At 43.4% G+C, this 23215-nt stretch overlaps 2 protein-coding genes across 5 annotated transcripts in view; one reads left to right on the top strand and one right to left on the bottom strand.

Annotated features, from left to right (window-relative positions):
• The window catches only part of SRPK2 (SRSF protein kinase 2), a 130260-nt gene extending 120922 nt beyond the window's left edge, over window positions 1-9338 (top strand). The window contains exons 14-17 of one of the 2 annotated variants that reach the window (XM_040061370.2): window positions 58-127; window positions 845-937; window positions 1358-1450; window positions 7684-9338. In XM_040061370.2, the coding sequence (XP_039917304.1) occupies window positions 58-127; window positions 845-937; window positions 1358-1450; window positions 7684-7868 (441 nt within the window). In that variant the 3' untranslated portion in view covers window positions 7869-9338. The remainder of the gene's footprint in view (window positions 1-57; window positions 128-844; window positions 938-1357; window positions 1451-7683) is intronic. The other variant, XM_040061372.2, reaches the window with a different exon arrangement.
• A 1735-nt stretch (window positions 9339-11073) lies between these two features.
• Window positions 11074-23215, bottom strand: part of KMT2E (lysine methyltransferase 2E (inactive)) — a 56105-nt gene continuing 43963 nt past the window's right edge. For 2 of the 3 annotated variants that reach the window (XM_040061128.2, XM_040061127.2), the window contains 10 exons: window positions 22494-22748; window positions 22178-22322; window positions 21207-21460; window positions 21010-21066; window positions 19532-20095; window positions 16403-16704; window positions 14652-14740; window positions 14437-14550; window positions 14189-14280; window positions 11074-13345 (listed from right to left, as the gene is read on the bottom strand). In XM_040061128.2, the coding sequence (XP_039917062.1) occupies window positions 11831-13345; window positions 14189-14280; window positions 14437-14550; window positions 14652-14740; window positions 16403-16704; window positions 19532-20095; window positions 21010-21066; window positions 21207-21460; window positions 22178-22322; window positions 22494-22748 (3387 nt within the window). In that variant the 3' untranslated portion in view covers window positions 11074-11830. The remainder of the gene's footprint in view (window positions 13346-14188; window positions 14281-14436; window positions 14551-14651; window positions 14741-16402; window positions 16705-19531; window positions 20096-21009; window positions 21067-21206; window positions 21461-22177; window positions 22323-22493; window positions 22749-23215) is intronic. The other variant, XM_040061129.2, reaches the window with a different exon arrangement.

Genomic DNA, 23215 nt, shown 5'->3' with positions numbered 1-23215 from the left:
CTTAGGATCAAAAGCGTTATTTCTGACTTACCCATGGCTGTGTCTGTTGTGTTGTAGGCGTTTGAGCTGGCGACTGGAGATTACTTGTTTGAACCACACTCTGGTGAAGACTATTCCAGGGATGAAGGTATGACTTTTTTGAGGTATTGTAAGAGTTTCTTCATACTTTCATACTCCTTCTCTGAAATTTCCAGTGAGCTTACAGTGGGGTTTAAGTTTTGTATTTGAGTAAAACTGTTCGTACACGTTGTCTCCAGAATATAAATATGATTTTTTTTCTTTTTAGTTTTAAGTTCCACCACTAGCAGTGGGTGGGCAAAAACTCCCTTCTGCAGATACTCATCTACTTAACAACTGCCTGAAGGAATTAAACTGCCCTTCTTGTAAGATTGCATATGTGTGGAAACCTGATTGAAAATAACAACGTTTTAGTTTAGAAAAGAAACGACGAATTTGAACTTTTTATTCTATTATTCTCTTTACAAGAGTGACACTGGAATAATGTTTACATTGTGTATTTTTATTTGAATCAGGCAATTACTAATTATTTTTTTTAAATCAGAGTTAACTCCTGCTTCCATCTGTATACCTGTCCATTTTCATGCTTGTTTGCTTGTAAATGCTCTTTGCAGTGGTAATGTGGGCATCATTCATTGTTCCTAAATGCTACTAATGATGCCAGAGCTCTGCTGTTCCTGGAAACCTCTGCATGGATTTGCTGCAAACATTGTTGATTTGAACTATTTCTGATTTTTTACTAATTCCAGTTTCTTTCCTCTTCTTTTTTATCCCATCCTTTCCCTGCCCCTTCCACTCCCGTATCCTTTTTTTCTCTCCCTCATAGACCACATAGCACACATCATAGAGCTGCTAGGCAATATCCCAAGGCACTTTGCTCTATCTGGAAAATATTCTCGGGAATTCTTCAATCGCAGAGGTAGTACCTCTTCTTTTTGAAAGGTGCCGTGATGCAGACAGAAGTGGAATTGCTGTTGCTGGTTCCATCATGTCCCAGCGAGAAGCATTTCCTGAAATCACACAACAAAATTTTAATTTTGAAAGGCAAAATTCGCAGGAATCTCTGACAGTTTTTTTCTTTTTACCCAAATGTTTTGAAAAATAACTATTGGTACATTTTAAATTACATGGCAAAACTGGTTAATGGCAGCTGACGCTCAAAGGAAGTTTTGCTGAAAGCATCTTTCCAAAGTAGCCACTGAGCAAGCAGTGTGCATTTGTGTTTTATACCAGGATCGATCTATTTCTGTCTGTACCGGGCCGGTGTTAGTGTGTGCATGCAATGTACTGATTAAACTGTTGTATGTTTCTGTTTTGCTGGCAATGTTCTCCAATGCAGACCACATAGCATTGATCATTGAACTGCTGGGAAAAATCCCTCGAAAATACGCTATGTTGGGGAAATATTCCAAGGAGTTTTTCACCAAAAAAGGTAACGGTATTTATGCAACACTAATTTAAAGCATAATACTATCCAAAAGGAGAATATGTTCATTTACGGGTACTGAAGAAACATATCCATTTAAATGGAGAGCTCTTACTAAAGAAGAACGTTGGTGTAAACTTGGCTTTCTGGGAAAAGCCACAATTTGTGGTGTTCATTTCAATATTCCATTTCAAATTCATTTGGGGATGTACTCAGCAAAGCGTGGATGTTAACAAGTGTCCGTGTGAATCTGTTGGCTAATGTTCGTGTCAGCCTGAGGACTCGAGGTAGCTCCTAATCTGTCAGCAGCTTTGGATGCTAGCTGCTGGTCCAGCAGGTGCTACTGGTAAGGAATGGCAGGGGTGGGAAGGGAATGCCTGGGCAGTGGACACTGAGCTGAGTGTGGCTGCTGTCACACCCAGGGAGCAGGCAGAGCAGATGGGTGTGTGCCAAGCGATGGAGCTTGCCACAGGCTGCTCTCTCGGGCAGGATTTTGACTCGTGGGGCAATGTGGAGATGCCTCAGTTGTCGTTCATCCCCCAGCGTGTGACGGCACTGTGCTGTACGGAGGGGCAGGCTCTGTCAGGAGCATCCTGTTTTACGTGCTGGGGGAGCACCCAGGGCTGGCACAGCTGGGGAGGGCATTTGCAGCGGAGCAGAGCTCTGCATTGCCCTGCTGCACTGAGGTGTCGGTGTCCCGGGGCTGAGCCGGCGGCTCCGGGAGCTCGGGCTTGTGAGGCACGACACAGTCAGTGGTTCACCCTCCCAGGCACGAGGGCTGCTCTGTGCTGGATATTCCTGCTCCAGCAGGGACCTCGCTGTGCTTCCATGTCCTCCAGGAGGCTCTTAGTGGCGGTGCAGTGCAGAGAAGGGCAGCAGTGATGATCTGGGAGGGAGCAGCTGCCCTTTGGGGAAGGCTGAAGCCTGGGGCTTTTGAGTGTGGAGTAAGTTTTACGTAATCAGGAAGTCAGTGGATAAGCTGAAGACAGAGCTGTTGTTTGCCAGCACTCACCATGTAAGAGCTGGGGGAAAGCCAGTGAAATTTGCAGAGGATGACTTTAAAACGAGTGCTTCCCTGCACAGCAGGCAGTGAGCTGCAGGAGCTGGCTGCCACGGCAGGCAGAGAGAGGGGCTGTGTCTGCAGGCTTTGAACAGTCTCCCGGTAGCTGAGATGGACAAACTCGAGGCCCAAAGGTCTGGAAATGTATGAAGCAGTAAGAGGGCTGGGCATGAGATACCCTGCAGCACCTCCAGACAGGGATTGCAGCTGCTGGAGTGTATCTCACATTCCTGCTTTTCACCTTCAGCAGACAGGTTGGCATTTTCTAATGTCATAGACCTACTCAGTAACTGCAGCATTGGCAGTGCACAGGAGAGGGCCGTTTGTGTAATTCCTGTGATGTGAGAGTCTCTGGTGCTTCCATGAGCGTCTTCAACTGCAGAGTGTCACTGCTGTCCTCTAGGGCCTGAATGTCAGTGACATTCCTCAGAGGCACTGGGGCTGCCTCTTAAATCCTCAGCGTGGGATTTGGTTCGCCAGCCACACAAGGTACAAATGCAAGTTTGCTGTGGAAGATTAAGTAGACAGGATTCCACCTGTTTCTGCATAAACCAGAGAATCTCAAATGCAAGACAAAGGAGTAACAAACCAAGCTGCATTTTCATTTTCAGATCATACCAGTTATTCTAGTGTTGCAAGTTGGGGAAACTGAAATGTTTTGTGGAAGAAAACTGGAGGTGGCAAGTGTCCTGCTTATTTGAGCATCTTTCCTTTGCATCAGGCACCCTTTTCCCTGGCCACCCCAGTACTGCCAGCCTCTGCTGTCCCCAGCTGGGATTTGTGTGTGGTGGGCTAGCAGGGCATGAGGAATAGGCCTCAGAATGGGCCAGCAAGCTGCTGCATTTTGTACTTGTGGCTTGAGCACTGGAGATCAGAAGCCTCATGGTACAGGCCTGAGGCTCTTGGGAGAATTTCTCACTGTGGTCTTAAGGGCAGGCTTAGAACTCTTCCTGTTGAGCTCCTGTTTGGAAAACATCAGTCTTGGGTGAAAATCAAGAAATCGTAATTTGAGTTTTGCTCCTGTCCATGAGCAAGTTTGACCTCGGAGAGATGCTTTGAACGTTAGAGTTGTGCTACTGAACTCCCAGGCACAAAAAGAGAGATGTTACTAACTTAAAGAGTTTCCAGGATCAAGTAGTTTCTCAGTAATTTCCTGAAGCAGTTTTAGACATTGAAATAGGAGGATGCATTTAAAAGAAGAAAAGCATTTGTTAGTTACTTTTTACTCTATAACACATATGCTCACATATTTTTATGGGGTTTCATCTTGATTGAGCCAGGTCATAATTCCAGGGAGTCCTTTTCTTCCTTGTCTTCATGGAAGCTGTTTTGACTGCAAAAATTATTAATATGTTTTGGCATTAAAACATAAAAACCTTTCATTTTTCCTAGATCTATTTTTCTTCTGGCATTTGCTACATCCTGTTTCCTTGTGAGCTAAACCTGTGCACGGTGCTGGCCAGGTGCTGGCTTTGCCCTTTGGAAGCTGAACAATGAGAAGCAGTCATTGTGGTGCTGCTCATTTACCCTCCTGGAAGGAAGGGAGGGCTCCTCCACGCTCCTCGCTTCACCTGCTGCACCACCAGCCCTTGCAGTAATTCTCAGGATCACGTCATGGCTGTGTAGCAGCAGATGAAATCTCATTGCTGCTTCCCCGGTCCTTCACATCGCCCGTGTCTTACTGTCAGTAATCCATCCTCTTCTTGCCTAGTGACACATCTTAAATTTGTCTTTGATGAATTTTATAGACTAGCGCTAGTTTTTTGTATTACGGTCAGCAGAGAAATCTTTAAATAGCATTTTCCCCCCTGGTCCTTCAGAAATTTTTTTTAGTAATTTCCTTCTGGCTTAACATTCCATTTTTCAGAGGGATCATTGCTGCCTCTGCTTTGGCAACAGGAGCTTTACAGCTCTGACAACTGCGTTGTCCTCTGCGGATTATCTCCTGTGTGCTTCCCTATCAAAATCCAAATAAAGAGCTTCTCTGAGGAAGTTCTCAGTATTACGTTTTTAGCACTTCTTTGAAAATTCATGCTAATGCCCTGAATACAGATGGTGTCAGACTGGTGGGGCTTGTGCTTTTTAAATTTCTCCCTTATATACAGATACAGCCTTGCTCTCCGCCAACTACGTGGTACAAACATTTTGAACTAGATGAAAATATGTGTTGGCAGGCACCTCCATTTCCTGTGCTACTCTCATGCTTTAGGATGGAAATGAGGACCCACTGGAAAATTATTTCTTAAGACTTTTTTTTCACCTGAGTGGTGTTTTTTACTTACCTTATTTTGTTTCCATAGTTAGCATCATGATCCCTACTGAAAACTGAAGCATTAATCGGAGTAGCCTCCACACAGATAATTTTTACTGTATCCTACCTGCTTAAGTGCTTTTACAATCTTCACAGAACTTCTTGTGGAAAACTTCAGCCACAGTGCTAAAATAGTTTGTTCCCTTAGCAGAAAAAGTGCTGAGTATGCACTGGCCTTAGCATGAGCATACACAAAATGAGGAGCAGTCAAACGGCAAGAACTCTCCTTCCACAGTGGCACCAGGAGCCTCATGGTGCCATCCCACCTTTCCTGATCTGAGGGAGGAAAGATGCTGGAAATGACAAAATGTGAGTGCAGAGGTACAGACAGTGCTGGATGGGAACACACGCCCACCCTCCCTCAGAGCTAAGCCTTATTTGGTACATGATTACAGCAGCCTTTGCAGTGAACGCTGGGAGCTGGTGAAACCATGGACATGATTGGTTTTTTTAGTAATTTTTTGCTTGCAGTCAGTAACAAGTCCCTTTTCTGTCACTTTTGGGCAGTATTTGGGTTCATGCATTCCTGTTATATAATTTACTACCTGTTGTTTTAAGTAGTCACCAATACTTTTGGAAACTTTCCAATAGCTAAGATTTTCAGCAGTTAAATTTCAGGGTTGCACAAAGATTTAAAGGACTGAGAGTGAGCCTGGAAATGAATATGCTCCTCCAAGATGTGCTGTCCCTCCTGTTCTGTGGGGCAGTTGTGGGCCCAGAGCAGAGCCTTTCTGTGTCTCTGGGTACTGATGGGACATGCTTGTACTGTGGGTGCTCACACATAAACCAGGACGTGGCCTCTGCTGGCGTTGCTCGCTGTGGGCAGCACCCCTTGAGTTCCTGTTACTAGGCAGGACTCTTCCTGCAGCTCGTGGCTGATGGATTGTTTGCACGCTTGCTCTTTTGAGGACCTTTTCTGCTTTTTCAAGCACTGCACCCTGCCTAGGACCTACTGCTGAGGGCTGAGGCAGCAGAAACTGGGCCTGCTGAGCCTTTGGGGCCTTTGATCCATTGCACTGAGATGTTCAGCCCTGGGTGGGGCAGTCGGACAGACACGGGTTACTTCTCCTGCCCTGGAACTTCTCTAGTCACAGGGATGTGCAGAAACTCTGGCCTGTGAGCTGATGTCTGATGGCATTTTGTGGGCAGTGGGTTACAGCCAGGAGCAAGCACCGCTCTGACCAAGCACTTGGCTTACGAGTAGTGTGTCCTGGTGCCCCCATCCCGGGTGGTGAAGTGAGCTTGTGGAGCCTGTTCAGCCTCCAGTGTGGGGTGAGACCCCCTCACTCTCCTCAGTGCAGCAGCACCACAGGGCTCTCTCAAGTGCTTTTTGCAGTGTCCCATGGAGACTGTCTGGCACATGCACCTGCTCGAGAAGAAGGGAGATGGCTGTGGGTTGCATTAAAGTGTAAAATTACGGCAGAAAACAACTGCCCTTTTGTTTCAGCAGGTCCCCAGAGATCAGAGGGTCTGGGTGTGACAGGGCTTAATTACTGATTAGAACAGATCAGGCACTCTAAAGTCTGGTCACATTGAGTAAGAATTTTCTCACACACGTTCATGGCTAGTGTAGTTTGTTGAAGCAAGAGGCCTTAGATTCATTAGAGTGTTGGTGATAAATGCCCTGGATCTACAGAGTGTAAGTGCACTACATACAGGTGTTCCTGGCTGTGATCTGACACAGTCAGAAGGCAGATGCTACCAAAGAGGTGTCCCTTCTTTGGGGAGGAGAGAGGAGCAAGCCCATTGACTTGTCTGCAAGGTGGGGTCCTATTCTCATCCTCTCCAAGGAGGATTCCAAATGTCACATTTATACTTCTGGGAGAAGTGGAGGTGTGAGTGTAGTCAAATTCCCTGTTGTTGCTGTCATGAGTGGTGAGGGGGCAGCCACACCACGTATAAATGAGGGATATTGAGAGCCTGGATTGCAAAGGCCGTGTGTCTCTGCAAGGTGACACCTCAGTATTGCTCCCTCCTGATGGCAGCAGTGAGGTCATCCAGCCTCAAGCTGCTCGTCCCTCTCGTGCCCACAGTAATCCCTTCACCATGTACCTCGTGGCACATCTCATGCCTTTGGGCCTCGTTCCTACACAGTGGAGGAGCAGGAAATGGAAGTCTTCGCCACCATGCCGGATGACCCATGGACAGACCTGGATAGTGTTGCTGGTTTGAATGGCAGAACAGTTCTCACCTCCTTCCTTTTGGTCTGGGACACATTGCCAGGTTGGCAGAAGTTGCTCCTCTTGGGGGAACTCCAGTCCTGCAGCTGCTGCCACCACTTGTTTTGGTGGTTCAGTGAAAGAGGCCTGGGCAGCAGCAGGTGCTTCCCTCAGGACAGATTGGGACCAGGCTTTCTGGGAGTCTTTGTCTGGGAGATGGAGCAGAATCTCTGGAGTGCCAGACCTCTGCCTGGCTTGGTTAGGAACGAGTCAGTGCTCTGCTGCATTGCTGGCAAATGCCACGTGGCGAGGCAAGGGCCTGTGTTTCTGAGACCTCCATCTTGGGATTGGAGCAGGTTCTGTGAAATTTGGGTTCCTTGGCTGATGAAGGAGGAGAGGCCTGCAGTGTGGTTTGGCCGTGGTGAGTGCGAGTGCCTGTGTGCACGAGAGAGCGAAGACAGGAAGAACCAGTGGAGTCCAGGTGTAACGCACTGATGGCTGTGGGAAGAGTTTCTGGCTTTGACATGGAACGTACTCGTCTCCTTTGAGGACCTCGAGCAAGCTTGGTGTGCGCTGCCCTTCCGTAACAGTGATTCCCAGCCCGGTCAAGGCGCTGTGAATGCAGAGCGGGAGAAAAACGAAGCGGGGATTAGTCGTAGACAGGACTAACGAGGTGTTTTTCTAATGGCATTAATATTTCTGTTTGCAGGAGAACTCCGACACATTACCAAGTTGAAACCTTGGAGTCTTTTTGATGTGCTTGTGGAGAAGTATGGTTGGCCTCATGAAGATGCTGCACAGTTTACAGATTTCCTGATCCCCATGCTAGAAATGGTTCCAGAGAAACGCGCTTCAGCTGGGGAATGCCTTAGGCATCCGTGGCTGAATTCTTAGCAGAATCTTCCAGCTGTAAAAAAAAAGAAAAAAAAGCCAGCAACCACTTTCCAATGCGTTGGACCTATATGGTGACTGTCACAAAATCTTTAGCAGGATCACACGTGAGCTGGCTTCAATCCTCAGACCTTTATTTTGCTTGAGGTACTGTTTGACATTTTGCTTTTTGTGCACTGTGTTCTTGGGGAAGGGTAGTCTTTTTGTCCTCAGCTAGTAGTTTACTCACCCACTTTCTTCAGAAAACACTTAACGTGTCTTTAAGCATTGTTTCTTGTGTTGTGCGACATTCAGATGTCAGATTTTTGAACAAAAGAAACTTCCCCCCATGTGTTTTGGCAAGTTTTGTAACTATTTATGGAAAAAAAAATATTTTAGCTGATGCATATTATATAATTTACGAGTGTAAGAAATTTATCAAGTCAGAACTGAGTTACGGCGAGGAATTGTACAATTTTATCTTCTGGCAAAGGGATGTCATTCTGTATTATAGTGTATGTAAATGCACCCTGTAAATGTTTATTTCCATTTAAATATGGGACTGGGGACTCAATTTCAGAGTAAAGCGACCTAAGTTTTAGAGAGCTTTATAGCAAACCAATTGCATGTAGTGGACTTTAAACCGCTTTAAGGAATTGTGTAAACTTTCTATTCTGTAGCAGTTCCTGTTCATTGGGTTTTAAACAAAGTGGCTCTGGTTTACAGGATTTCATTCCCCAAACGGCACTTTAAAGGAAGGCTAGACTTCTTTCTAATAAAGTATGCATTATCATTTAGCACTCCCTTTTAGAATTTTTGCCTATTTTAAGTGCTTTTAAGAAAAGAAAAATAGCAATTTCCCTTACAATGTGATAGTGAAGACATGGTACCATATGGTGTTGCCTTTTTATAAGCACTGTAAGTTGTACTATACCTTAAGAAAAAGAATTAAAAGTAGAGCATGAGAACCACTCTCTGTGTAGAATTACTGATCTTTTATAATAAAAGTGTGTGCTTGGCATCAGTTAAGGAAGGATATAGCTGCAGATATTTACAGTGCAGTGGGTAAAATAATCCAAGAAGCAAGATCATGCTCATTCCATTCATAGCTTTACATGTTTCTAAAACAAATTGCACTAGCTTTATTCTTTCCCATCGTAGATATACGACTGCCCATCGTAAGTTGCACGCAACAATTATGTGTTTCCTAGGAAAAAAGGCTGCATAGGCTGAAGCTTATAGGCAATACAGATTTTAGAATGTACAGTACGGAGGTGTGTTTGGGCCTCTTTTAGAAGTCAGTGGGATGAATGTAAGCTTACTCCTGATCTTCATGTAACTACAGTGCCACTTTTTTCTTGACTTTGTCCATATAAAAATTATTCACATGCCTTTGCAATAACTAGATTGTGAGAAGATAGCCCCATGCTGTAACAATAACCAGTTGTTTGAGGTGCTTGCAGTTGTCTAATTAAAGTGTTTTGTTTTTTCAGACAGTGTTGCTGGTCATTGGAATCTTTGCCTAGCCCCGACTCAGCTGTGGGGGTGCTGGAGGGGTGGGAGGTGGGGGCTGGCCTGTCCTGGCCAGAGAAAGGCAGCTTCCCACGTTCATTTATGAAACACGTCACCTGGTGCGGGTCAGAGCAGCGCCAGGGTGCTGTGGCAGGAGGGGCTGGTGGGAGTGGTTTGCTGGGTGAAATGTGACCAAAGAAGCGTGTCTTTCCTACCAGTGTCTCTGTAACAAGTCCTGTAACTAAGGGAACGATTGTCCCGAGGGCTGGGGCAGCCGCTCCTCCAGAACTGCCAAGGAAGGCACCGCAATGCCAAATTCTGGTCTGGGGAAACCGGTCCGGTGCTGAGGCCCCCGTACAGTTGGGTTTCCGTGTGCCTTCACCCTCATCCCCGAACTGCTTTTAGTGGCTGCAAGGACAACGCTGCTCGGGACCATGCCACAATGGACTCCTGCTGGAGGTAAAAATTACGTTCAGCTTCACACCCAGCCCGGCTCTGTAGTTCCTGGTTGCTAAAACCAGTTACAAAGGTGTTCTTGAACACACAGAAAATGCTGGCACTAGAATGAAGTGCCAGGGGCAGCCCACGGCTGGCACAGCTCTGCCCTCTGCCCGGCATTGGTGCTGTGGCGGCACTGGGGAGCCCTGCCCAGGCCTCGTTCTGCTCCCCAGTGCAGCAGCTCCCTATACGGCACTAAGACCTTGCCAAGTACCCTTGGGTATTTTATGTTCTCTTGTATTTGAAATGATCTTGTCACTTCGTGGAGGTATTGGAAGCGGGCAGACAACCAGATCTGAATGCTAGGCTAGACAGGGTGATGCGCATTTTTTCCCAAGTCAGTGTCTGAGCAACTGTAGAGAGGGTGGGTTGGGTTTTTTGGTGTTTTTGATAACCTAATGCTGTCTTCCACTCCACATGCTAGTGTAAAATGTGAACTCCGGTGTGTGTTCCGCAGAGCCAGCAGGTGTTCAGGAAAGCACTTCTAGTGTATGACTTGAAGTGAGTGGCAAGATTTTTCAGTAGTTAGAATCAAATTAGACTTTAAAGTGGCTGCCTTTTTCTTTTTTACATATTATAAAGAATTACCACTTTTTTTTAGTGGGTCAGAGCAGCCGTTTCAGCTTTCCTCACACACTGGTTTCTCCTCTCTGGTCTGAGGTGGAGCCACTGAGCACGGTCCTGCTGTGTGAGGACTGCGCAGTTACTGCCGAGATGGAAGGAGGCCCTCATCCCTGAGAGAGTAACTGCACCAGTGAGCACAACAGCACCAGCTTGGCCACTAAATCACTGCCCCGTTACAGTTTGTAACATTCTGTGCCCCAGTACAGCAGCACCCCCTCAGCTCCCCCCTACACCCCAAGGGGAGGGGGCCCTGAGGAGGCACGAGAGAAGGGAAATAGACGGTGGTGCAGCAGGCAGGTGCTTCCCTGCTCTGTAACCACGGTCAGAACACCTCCAGCATACCAATACCCATCAGCGCCCCTGATTACCATGTCGGAAACCAGAGCCAGGACTCCGCTGTGCTTGAGCTCCTCTAAATGGAGCAGGGGAAAGAATCCCCCTCCTCAAGCCTGTTCCACATCTGTCTCTGCTACAGAAATGAAGCCACAGATGGAAACTGCAGAGACGTGAAGAGCCTCACAGGGAGCAGGGGAGATCAGAGACTTAAGGCCACTTTCGTGCTGATACAGCACCCTTTTAGGACAAGCAGGTAAAACTGACATAATTGTGATTTATTAACATGAATTAAAATGCCCAACCAGTGCTGCAATGTGACAGTATATTAAAAAAAAATTAAAGATCATATACTGTACTACTTTCACAAAGATCACACTTTTTTTTTTTTGCAAAAGACTTATTATATACAATACTATATCAAATGAAAGAAGCTTTAAGCAACTTTACAAGCGAAAGAAATACAGTATTTACAGCACTCGTCCGAGACATTAGAAACAGTCTATACATTAAATTACAATTTCTGCAAATAACTGATGAAACAAAAAGCCATGTCCACACCGAAACTATAAAAATCTGTATTGCATTGTTTCCTATCTATGCACACAAAAAACTGTTGACAGAAAATGGGAAAAAAAATTTGTTAGTGCCATCACTTAGCCTGTGTACTTATTTAATTACATATGTATAAAAGTAATATAGAAAACTTTCACTAAATGAATTTAACTGCAACAATAAAGTTTTAAACATTATGCAGCATCAAACCTACTGCCAGAAAAAACAGCTGGAATGTCCACTTACAAAATAAAAAGAAATACCTAATACTGGCTTAACAGCACGTTTTCAGGAATTTTAAAAAGCAAAAAATGGAAAGGATACAATGGAAGAGCACTGGTGTTTGCTTTTATACAAAGTATCATGTACAAGCTTTAAAAAGTACCTCGAATAGGTACATATTAAATATACACAGTTTATATTACAGAACATTTTAAAAATGTTTCTAACTAAAGGGGTCTGTTTTAATGCCACCCTGACCCATGGTAATTGTTCTGAAAGGTGGGCGGCACCTGTGCTCTGTGAATGGGGATCTGTCCTGGCACGGGCGAGGCCTGCTGCTGCCCTTGCACTCCGTGGGGAAGGCTCACGGAGCCGGGGTGAGGGCAGAACCCGGAAGCAGTAGGTGTTGCAATACTGTTTGGTCCTTGAGGTTGGATGTGAGGACCCTGGCCAGGGAGTGGGCAATGAGGTCCTGTGCCAGCAGGCTGATGTTGAGGTCCGGGTCCTAACGTCGTGTGATGCGGGGCTTGCGAGGAATAGGAGGAGACGCTCGTGTGAGCGCCGGCAGGGAAATGGGGGGGTCCTTGGTGAGAGGGGTGGTGTAACCCTTGTGCCGGCGCGGGGTGGTGCCCCGAGCCCAGAACGTTGGAGGGAGGGGGCGGCGGGGGAGGCGGAGCCGAGTTTACAACGTGCTGGTGTTGTGCTTGCAAACCTTGGTGTCCCGTCGAAGGATGGGGAGGTTGGTGGTGGGGGAGAGGACCCGGCGGCGGAGGCGGTGGCGGCAAATGGTGACCAGCAGCTTGAGAATGAATGTGCGACCCAGGAGCCACTGCCATGGCGTGAACCGGACCGACGACGTGTGCTACAGAGTGCTGCTGATGAGTACTTTGCTGCTGGACGAGGTGGGGGCCTGGAGCGGGCGGGGGTGGGGGAGGAGGAGGAGCAGCAGATGATGATGCCTGGTGATGAATACTGGGGTTCTGAGAGGGCAGAAAATGCCCTGCGGCTACGTGGTGTCCTGGCACCGTTTGCTGACCCGCAGTGCCAGGAAGTGCTTGATTTGGTCCAGATGAAAACACAGTCTGTTGGGGTATGCTGCCCTTCAGCTGGCTGTAGCTCTGAAAGTTTCCAGAGGGCTGCTGGCTTTGATAGTAAGTAGAAGAAGGGGGTGGAGGGGGTGGGGGAGGCGGCGCATTGCTGTTCAAATTTTGTTGGTTAAACTGGCTGTAGGAAGCTGAGGATTGTCCCGATGTTGTCTGAGTGAAGAGGGGGCCGCTAGCCTGCGCCTGATTACTGGGCTGGAGGGTTGGTGCTGCCGGGTAGAAGCTTCTGTGTGTTTCCCTCTGGGGCGTTCCGACTTGAGGTGACTGCGGGTGATGAGGTCTGTATGGAGATCCCAGCTGCTGTGAGTGAGGCTTTGGTGAAAGGTAACCGTGCTGCACAGGTGGATGAGGGGTAGAAGACTTGGGGGGATTTTCTACATGAGGCGAAGGGGGGCAATGCAGCTTCAAAGGTGCGGAAGGCAACTTCTGTGAATGTGAAAGTTGCTCAGCGGAGCTGCGCAGATGCGACTGAGATGGGTGATTTTTTGAAAGTGCTTGGACGCTGTTTGTCAGCTGTTTCTGTTGCAGCTCAGATTTTGGATGATTCGCACATTCAGTCTCAGGTGCATTAGCTGCAGTTTCCCAGTGCGAATCTGGTTTTGTGGGTGTTTTCCCAAGTGGCTGTGCTGAAACTACAGGACTCGGTGAAGAGGGCTGGAATGAAAAGAAAGGCAGTCAGTGCTCAATGTTCAAAAATACTCAACCACGCATGCAATAAACAAAAAAGAGCATCTGAGAACACTCTCCTCCCAGATTTTAAAAAAAGTGCTGAGGTACAGGATATATATTTGGTGTGGAAAAAAAAATCAGTAACAGAGTAAGCTTAAGAAGGCACTCTTTTTAGCAAGTATATATTAATAATTCTTCCAAATCAAAGACTATTAAAGTGTATTTTAAAATGGTAATAGAAATATGATCCATTACATCAAAGTCTGAATCCATTCTTTAAGTTTTAGATTTCTGAATCTGAAAGAAGTAATTCCAGAGAAGACCACGTAAGAGAAACCAAGAAATATTTAGAGGGATTTAACCTTTTATAGCTGGGGTAGTACAAATAAACAGACTAAGTACGACAACCTGAATTACTTCCTTTAATACAGCAACTACTCAACATCCTTCTCCATACTATCAGAGCCCTGACTGCCAAACCCTGGCAGAGCAAGAGCAACCTCCCATCAAGGGTAAATCACATCACTGCTGTTGGTTCAAGTGGCAGTTCTTCAGCATTCTTCACCTCAGAACAGTGCAGATCCAATCTCTTCTCTGTCTACAGTCTAAGATCACCCATAAACACATACAGCTACTGAAAGCATAGCATATAAACCCACTTTTTAGTGTGCAGGGATAAATATTCTTGTAAATGTCTATGTTAAATTGCTGCACAGACAGAGGAACACGTGTATGTCACCAAAGTAGTAAATCCTACAATTAACATTTTTGAAGGTAAATCACGGATGGAGCTATTCCTGTGCATATTGTGCAAACACCTTGCATTACCTTGCTTGCTTTCGATGGACTCTTACAAGTCTTTTGTGAAGTATCTGGGGACGGACATTCAGAAGTTGGCTCTGGATTTTCAGAATCAGGTTCTACAGAAATAAAGCCGAGATAAGTATCAAGGTGGGAAAATGAAATCTTTTGCAGAGATCACTAAACAGTTTATATTTGACTTTAAAAGAGCTATTAAAGCTGTTGTTAGACTATTGAATATGTCAAGTGTCATACAAGGTCATCTGCTTACTGACCTTCCGTCATTTCAGTGAAAGAAGGGACCTTAAGCTGCAACTGGGAAATGAGATTTGAATGAGATGGAGACTGAACATGAGACGGTGAGCATGGCCTACAAGGTGATTCTCCCCCTACAGATGAAGCAGACCCAAACACAGTATTAGAATTATTACAGATTACCATGGGGGAACTGGTTAGATTTATGTATCTTCAAAACGGTAAATCAACTCACCGCTGTCCTTGTCTTTCCTATGATCACTGAGAAGTAAAGCTCTCTGATAACTTCGTTCTCTCACTTGTTCCACAGAGGTTGATGCAGTCCTGCAAGAGAAGTCCATTTTAAATTTAAGACGAGGTACTCCTGTGGACCAAATTTAGGACTACGTATATGCAAATACCGAGTCAGACAAAGTTTACAGTGTTGGCTGCATATAACCACCACGTAACTGGCTGTGCATAAGGAATATTATTACTTAAGTGGTTTGTATCTATTTTCTCTCACTTTAAATACAGTGATTTCCTGCAACCCTGTTACATTGAAAAAACCAGACATTTCTTCTTATTAAGGAAGTATCTGTAGATATGTGGGCTTTTCTTTGTCTAAACAACTGAAAAGTAAAAAAATAAAGGTCACAGTTCATAGTCTCAATTTACAGAAAACTGTCTTATTCCAGAACTGGAGATATCTTTGTTGTTAAGAATCTGCTCTTTAATAGCAGATGCACAGCTGTAAATTGTGTACCACTACAAATGACCTCTGTTTAAGTGTCTACACTTGAATTGCCAGAGAGTGGGCATGCAGTGACAGTCACATCTCTCCATCACAACCTGACCAAGAACATCCTAAGTGACAGCACTCCACAAAACTATTTTCCTTTCTGGCAAGGACATAGGGCATCACTTCACAATACTGCTGGAGTAAGTTTTGCTGCTGCTCTGCAAGGTTACTGCAAAATCTGAGTAATAAATTCTTCCCTGTTTAGCCTGTTTCCACAATTTAGTGCAGTAGCTTCTGCACAGTGAACTTAACAGCCACTTTTCAGTGGAACGCTGAAGACTGCACTCACGTTCTCCCTTCAACCAGCTTTACAAAATCTTCTTTTCTGGAATAGCTGGAGAATCTGAGCAGAAGCACATTCAACTCCTAAGTCCATGGTTCATCCCCACCACAGTTAGGCCTTCACTACAGCATGAAGAACATCTGCAGGATTTATTTTGCACTAATAATGTTTTGGAGACAGTGTCACCACAGTTGACCATCTATTTTAAAGCCATCAACAACTCAGTGAAAAATCTGTGCAGTGTTTTACGCAGACTGAAGTCACTCTGTCTCCTCCCCATCTACACTCCACCTCTCCTCAGGATCTGGGGCTGTCTGGAAAATCTGGCATTGCACACACTGCCATATGATCTGCAAACGAGGGAACCATTGAGCAATCACCAACAATGCTCCCACCTGAGCAGGAGCTGCTGGCCAGGCTGCATTCAGCCCTGCACAGGGCAGTTCAGCAACAGCAAACATCCCACACAAGTTCCAGCCACATGACTGAAAACCAGACCTCCTGAGGTCTTCCAGAAGCCTTTGCTAATCAGTATAGATTATTCTCCTGTTGCACCTTATGTGCCCCTACAGTACTTTTGGAAAGGCTTTGAGATTTAACATGAAAAATTCTCTCCAGCTCACAAACAAAGCAGTGGAAATACAAGGACACAAATGCTCAAACCAATACCTATTTCGCCATTAAAGCAGAATTAAAATAACATAATAAATATCTTATGGGGAATTCTTCATGTATTCAAATCATTATGAAGTGTCTGCTGTATGTCTGAGGAAAAAAGACAACTCTTTACTAAGCTGGAAGAAGGGCTTCTAGTCAGAAACCGGCAACAACAGCCTTAATGAAAAATAGATTTCAAATACCAGAGATTTAGATTTACATAAACAATTCTTCCAAACTTTAGTTCTGTAGTTTTGTGGCTTACCACTGAACTTCTGGTTCACTCTTCTCACTGGAGGAAGATTCCTTAATTGCACAGTTGTTGCCAGTGTCTTCTGGAGCTGCATTATAAACAGTAGCTGGCAGTGGTAAAGGCAGGCTTGCAGTGTTATCAGTTTGCTCCCCATTTTCACCACTGTTGTTATACCCATCACTAGCACCATTATTACTACTTGTATTTCCTCCACCGGCAGCATGAGGAGATACAGTAACCAGGGGGAAGTTGTCTGTCTTTGAGCCACTTTTTCGAGCTTCACGTTGCCTCTTACGGTATTCTAACAAGGACACCTAAGGGGGAAAAAAAACCCACAAACAAACATTAGAAAGGAAGTTTTACCTGTTTTCTTTCTCACAGTTTCTAGGCAACGCACTGTATTTCCGTAAGATCTACCATGTAATTGGTTAAAAAAAAAAAGGCAGAGATTAACTGAAGGTATTTCACCACATCTGCAGTAGAATTTACAGAGTACTGAGCTACTACCAACTATAAAGGTGATATTAAAAAAATGCTTCTGCCAAGAGAAGATGATGACGACACAGGTCAGCAAAAGGTCCTGTGCTGAAGTAATTCTGCTGGTTCTAGTTACAAGGGACTCTATAGTTTCTCCTGGAACTGCAGAATTTTACCATTATACTGATCTAGTAAAGCTAATATCAAGAGATGTCACATCGTGCTCTCAGACTAACTTCCTTGCATGAGAACCCACTACCCTTCTGCTTCATACATCAAAAGATTCACTAAGCTCTTCGTGCCTTTTTTAACATACAGAATTTGCAACTTACTCTTCCCAGTTTACTCTGAATTTGTCTTTACTCCACTTAAGGAGATTCTGATTAAGACCATATTTTTAAGCTATATCTATTACCAAAAAGAATGACACATGGTTCCTATTTAATGTATTATGTATATAAAGTCATTACACCAAAGTTCCACAGAACAGAAACCAGTTCTAGTGTTTAGTAAATTACTTCCAGTGAAAGAAATACATGTTCAAATGTTTTCACCATGGATCTTCAGGATTTGAAGTAGAAAGCTGAAATATTCACCTTCAGACCTATATTATTTATTAACTACAGTAATTTGGTATAAAAATTACATTTAAGGTCTATAAATTTTCTTCCAGTTATCAACGTTCTGCTCTGAACCATACAGCATCCAAACCAACAAACTGGAGTGCAATAATGAAAAAAAATTAATGTGTAACTGGCTTAAACCTCAGTAAAACTGGACATCCATTTCTACACAGAGAGAAAAACCAAAGCAGCTGCTCTGTTTGCAGTCCTATGGGGTTTTGTTTGTTTGCTTTCAAACAGATCTATTAGAGACCCATATGTCAGGGTAGAAACAGTGAAAAATATCCGGTTCTGCATAAAGAAGTTCAGGTTAAGAACTGATCTTGCTTTTAAACAATTTTGTATTATTTCTACATCATGTGACAGAGACTTCCTAAAGAATACAGTTTTAAAGAAAGCTTAAATGTTAAGAAACCCATGTAGTGTGGCCACAATGCACAAGACTGTATTGATAAAGGACTTGTGTAACAGTAAGAGAAAACAGGAACAAATGTGCACAGAAATGCAGAAATATGCAAAGACATCCTGCAAAGGCCTACCCTAAGGATAGTGCTGTCTTACATGATCCGAGGGAAAAGGCTTTTATGAGTCTCCTACAAAATTCCTGAATTCTCACCTTTCACCTGTGGTGGGATCCAGCCCACCACCTCTTTTGTTACTGTCAAAAGTTTCAAATTTTTGAGTGTTGTTGGAGATCCTGAACCCCCTTCTTTCAGGCGTACAGATGCAATTTTCTCTGGTTGTTTCTTCAAACTGAGACTTTTAGACAGGAATCCTCGGATTAGGGGGTGTCAGGGGGCAGCCACACCTTTTTTTACTGGAGGATTACTGTAGCCTAAGCTCTCAGCAGTAACAACCTGGAACAAGCCTTGCCAGCAAGAGAAGTGGGGAGGGTTACTGGAGTACTAAGTGCTCCTGGGATTTGTGAAGACTAATTAAGCCTTCAGAAAAAAAGGCTCTCTCAAGTCACAGGAATTTTGGCTTATGTTTTCTTTTCGAGTTTGCCAAAACAGCAGGGCTACAGTGACACACACAAGATTGATCAAAGACTCAGGCTGTGTCCGACCAGGTAAGATCAGACAATACTGCTCCATTTATGTCTCAGCTTGAAGCAAGTAAACAAAAATTCTGTTTTGATGGAGAACTACTGAAGGAAGACTCCTCACCACTCCCCAGCAGGATGGCCCAGAGGAGCAGGGATGTACACACGCAGAAAACCCCACCCTCCTCATCGCTACTTCCATGGAGAAAATAAATCACAGCTTTCAAACAAGAAAGATTACTAGAGACTGTGATGAGACAGAACAGGTAAGCTGGTACAATGGAGACCACTGCCCTTCATCTTTGTCATTCTTTCTGCAAAGGGAGTCAGCCTGACAGTACTATGCACTGTAAGAATTATGCAAAGTAACTTCCAATCCTGGTTTGAGTTACCCATGACTACATCACTTATCTACAAGACACATTTCATGAGAGTAGCAAATTTAGATTGTGCTTATTTCTCAAATAGTATTAAAAAAAAATCCCACAAAAACCAAAGTAAACCAAACCAACAAACCCCCCAAACCCCATCAAATTAAGCCAAGAAAAATATTTCTTGGAACTGAGGATTTCTGTGCAGTTCTAACTTCAAAGTCTGAGTAACAAATTTGTTGTTGCAATTTCTTGCAGTAATTCACAACAGATGTTCACAGTACATGGTCTCTGTAATACTAGTATATACTCCGTATAACAGAATACTGTAACACCAGGTAGCATAAGCAACCATTTTCAAAACTGAAAAGCAATTATTTATTGGTAAGTTAATTTAAGACTCATATGAAATAGAATTTGTATCTTTTAGGCTGAAAAAATAAATTTACTAATGGTTTTATGCAGCTTTGCTCTTTGCCCGTCATTACTTCTCCTGAATGTCTACTACACACTGTAGTACATAAATGCGAGCCATCAGTTGGTTTTTATTACATTGGGCTTCTTTCTGTTATAGAAATATCATTAGCAGACAATGGAAAACAGACCAAACAATTCTTAAAGTTATAACCTTTTTCTTTTGTGGAGGGTTCTGGGGTGTGCAATTTCCATCCATCAAACTGTCGTTATTGACAGTCCTTCCAAAGCCAGGTGCAATTCCATCTTCTGAAGTACAAAACACAGATGCTTCCATGAACATGCCTCTTCCATCGTCTTGAATCAGGCACTTTGACTCACTTATTCTGAATCCACCTCCTACCTCCAACTGATGTGAAGGGGTCAAGTCCCTCAAATTAGAATTCATTGAGAAATTTACACCTGTCCTGTCAGGACTTTTTACCCAGGAAGAATAAATTGTGCCCCGTCCACAATGAGCAGTTTCTAATTGGCTGTTTGAATCAGTCCTATCATGTGTGGGGGCTTCCAGGTTTTTATGCAGTGCACTTTGCTCAATTACTTCGAGTCCCAGCTGGAGGTCTGATACAGATTCCATTTCTCCAGCGCATTGCCGTGTGCCATCAGTCCTATTCCTCGGACTAGAATATCCAATAGTCTTTATTTCTTGCAGGCCCATTTCTGTCAGGTTGGAATTTCTGAAAGAATTCAGTGCTAGAATAGATGTTCTGTCATAACCCTGCATGAAGAAAAAAACATGTAACTATTTTTTCACATTCCATCAAACCTGAAACTATTTGACATTCAGATGTGCCTTTAAGTGGGATTAAAGGCCTTCCAGAATCATGAATTTATCTGGTTTTAAGAAACAATTCTACAGCCAGACACTTAGTTCTACTATTCCCACGTATTAGGTTAAAGTGTTTTAATAAAATGTACATTAACCAAAGTAAAAATAAACACTAAGCACCAGGTTTTATTTATGACTGGCAGAGGAAGGGGAGAAGCTTGAAAAGGAGCAAGTCCCAGGGCAGGAAGCTAGAAAGGACTTGCTGCAACATAAAAGCAATCCTCATCAGTGTGAACACACCTATTTCAAAAAAGAAGCAGAAGTTTTTCCAAGACACTTGCGATTTTTAGGATGAAGCCCCACAGCAGGACACAAGCACCCTGCAGGCTGGGAGTCCTCTGGTATATTCCAACAGCACTTGCTCTTAACCAATCCACCACCTACACTGAGTTACTAACTTTCTGCTCTGCTCTCTCACTTTGAGAATAAATGGGGTCAACAAAAACAATTAAGAAATTATGGCAATGAGGAGAAATGTTAATGTGAATGCAACTACAGCCTGGAAAGCAAAGCATTCTCCTTCTGTTCCTATCTACAAATTGCAGTAGTTACTCCTTTCCATTACAGGAGTTCATCCTGATCCAAATCAGGATTTTTAAGTGACAATGAGAGAAACCAGTTTAAAATAGACAATTTAATAGTTAAAGTGGAAATATAAAGCAGTAAGCAAGTAAAACCTATGGGAAAGTCACCCTTTAAATTCTCAGAAACTTGCAATGGTTGGTGAAAAGCATTCACCAAGAACAGAGCAGCCATACAGGTGAAATTGAGAGACCATGCACAGGTTTTGCAAGTTTCCTTACCTCTTGACTGTAAGCTCGCCTTTTTATTTCTGGGGAACTGTCAGGTGAGGAAATATTCTAAATAAACAAGAAGAAATTGCAGGTCAATTTATTTTTTAGCCTAGAGAAATACCTCCCACACACATTTTTTAGCAGGAGTACAAATACTGATTTACACTGCAATGCCTGAACATGCTAAAACTCATTATAAATCTCACCTCAAAGTGCATGGTATTTCCATGGATACATGGAGTTACAGGGGTAACTGGTGAATATATGGGTTTGTAACCATTTCGACAAGCTTCATCTTCTGTTTTCACCCTCGGAGGAGTAGCAAACAACGATGGTTCGGAGGCAGTGTTGTCAGCATGGGTTGGTGTGGCATAGGGAGAAGGAGTAGGTGTGGAGGTTTCTGAGAAAGCAGACTCCAACAGCTGATACAGTCTTCGTTTTTTTAGTGGTGTGGTTAGATCTGTGTGTTAAAAGCAGAAAAAAAGTTAGAAGATTTCTAGATATAACAATCACTTGGAGTTGTTTAAGTACTTTATGTAATGAAATTACAAATTCCAAATTAAAGAATTCTAAGATTTTAAACGTTTTTGAAGGGCAGGCTTTCTGAGAGATGAACTTTTAACAGCCTACAGGCTTCCTGAAAAACAAACCCTTAACAACCTACAGATTCATCAGTAACCGAGTTCTGTGTGCTAGGATGCCGGGAAGAACTGTCTGTGTCTCCAGAGAAGGTAAAGTCAACTTCTATGCATTTTTAAGACAGTTCAGCTAAAAGGTGGTTTTAGTGTGCCCCGATTTTCTATTATGCCTACAAGATTACACAGCATTTCCCCCTGTGTGCTACACTGGCCTGTGGAGTTTTAAAGGGATTCTAAGCATACAGAAAGCATAGAAAATTAAATTTATAACCTGACCTCTTAATACTAAGACCAAAACCATTAGTCTTTTGTTGACTGTAAATACTAGGAAATAGAATGGTTTCTTATCTAATATACATTATAAAGGGAAAAAAACTCCCAACCACTACGCAACTAAGCATTTCTTTCAAAGAAAGTATCAGGAAAACATGCAAATACCCCTGGAATTTTCATCAATTCATCACTTTAAAAAACACAGTGCCCCACAATCAGCTACTTCAACGTAGCTCTTATGTAGTATATTTACAAAAGCTTCACACCTGTTAAGGAACAGCTGTCATTCAGTAATAAAGGACTTTTATGTTCACCATTGATGGCTGGACTTCTAGATCTCTCTTGTGATGGTGAATTAAATCTATCAATTGCTGTTGAATTTTCTTCTTCCAAAGCCTGCTTCAACCAACGCTGTAATACAGCAAGAAGTTCCAATTAGTGACTTAAAACTTTAATGATGAACATTTCAAAATGGGTACTTGTTTGCCAGACAGCCTTTTTGCTGCCCGAATTTATGGCAGTAAATAAAGACTTCTTTTTAATTAATATGGGATAGAATATGGTGATGAAGGGAAGCATTACCTTCTTACAAGAGCCAGTAATGTTTTCCACAGGTTCTTTTTTCCTCCTCTTTTCTGAAAGGAATGGAGAAGTAAAACGGATATAGTGCTTTGGGGTTGAATAGACGTGTGGACTGTAAGTGAGACCAGGTAAAGAATTCAGCTGAGTAGCCAGAACTTCAGGGTCGGTGGTTATGCGCAGAGGCCTTTCAGGTAGAGCGTCTGTAGGCTTCCCTGCTTTATCACTCTTTTCACTTAACCATTCACTAACCAAGTGCTACACAGAGAGAGAGAAAAAAAATTAGTGTTTTATGAGTGTATTTACCAGTGGTTTTTGAAAAGTGTTTAGTTCAATTATTCATCTAGACAACTATTACAAAAACCAGAATCAGTTTGTTTCCAGGCTCCAAGTTTAAGAATACCTCACAAGAATGAGGTCAGTTTCAGAGAAATCATGGGGACAGCAGAAGAAATTTAGACACACTGGTCTAAAAAGGTTATTCTTTCCTAGCTAGTTCAGTGTTTTTAAAAAATATGCCAGTAGATTTTAGTTTCTATTAACAAATAAACTAACCTCCTAGGTTTTACAGTGATTCCAATTTAAGGACATGCAACATTAAATAACATTAATATGATACTAAAGCTTTAACACAAATTATCATAATATCTTTTATTCTAGATTGTCTCTCAAAAATCCATTTTTATTTTGTTAATTTTTAAAGCAAGACCTTCTCTGCACTTAGG

The sequence above is a fragment of the Hirundo rustica genome, chromosome 4, assembly GCF_015227805.2.
Source record: "Hirundo rustica isolate bHirRus1 chromosome 4, bHirRus1.pri.v3, whole genome shotgun sequence".
In the NCBI taxonomy this organism is placed as follows: domain Eukaryota; kingdom Metazoa; phylum Chordata; class Aves; order Passeriformes; family Hirundinidae; genus Hirundo; species Hirundo rustica.
This window is presented reverse-complemented; position numbering and strand designations above follow the sequence as displayed.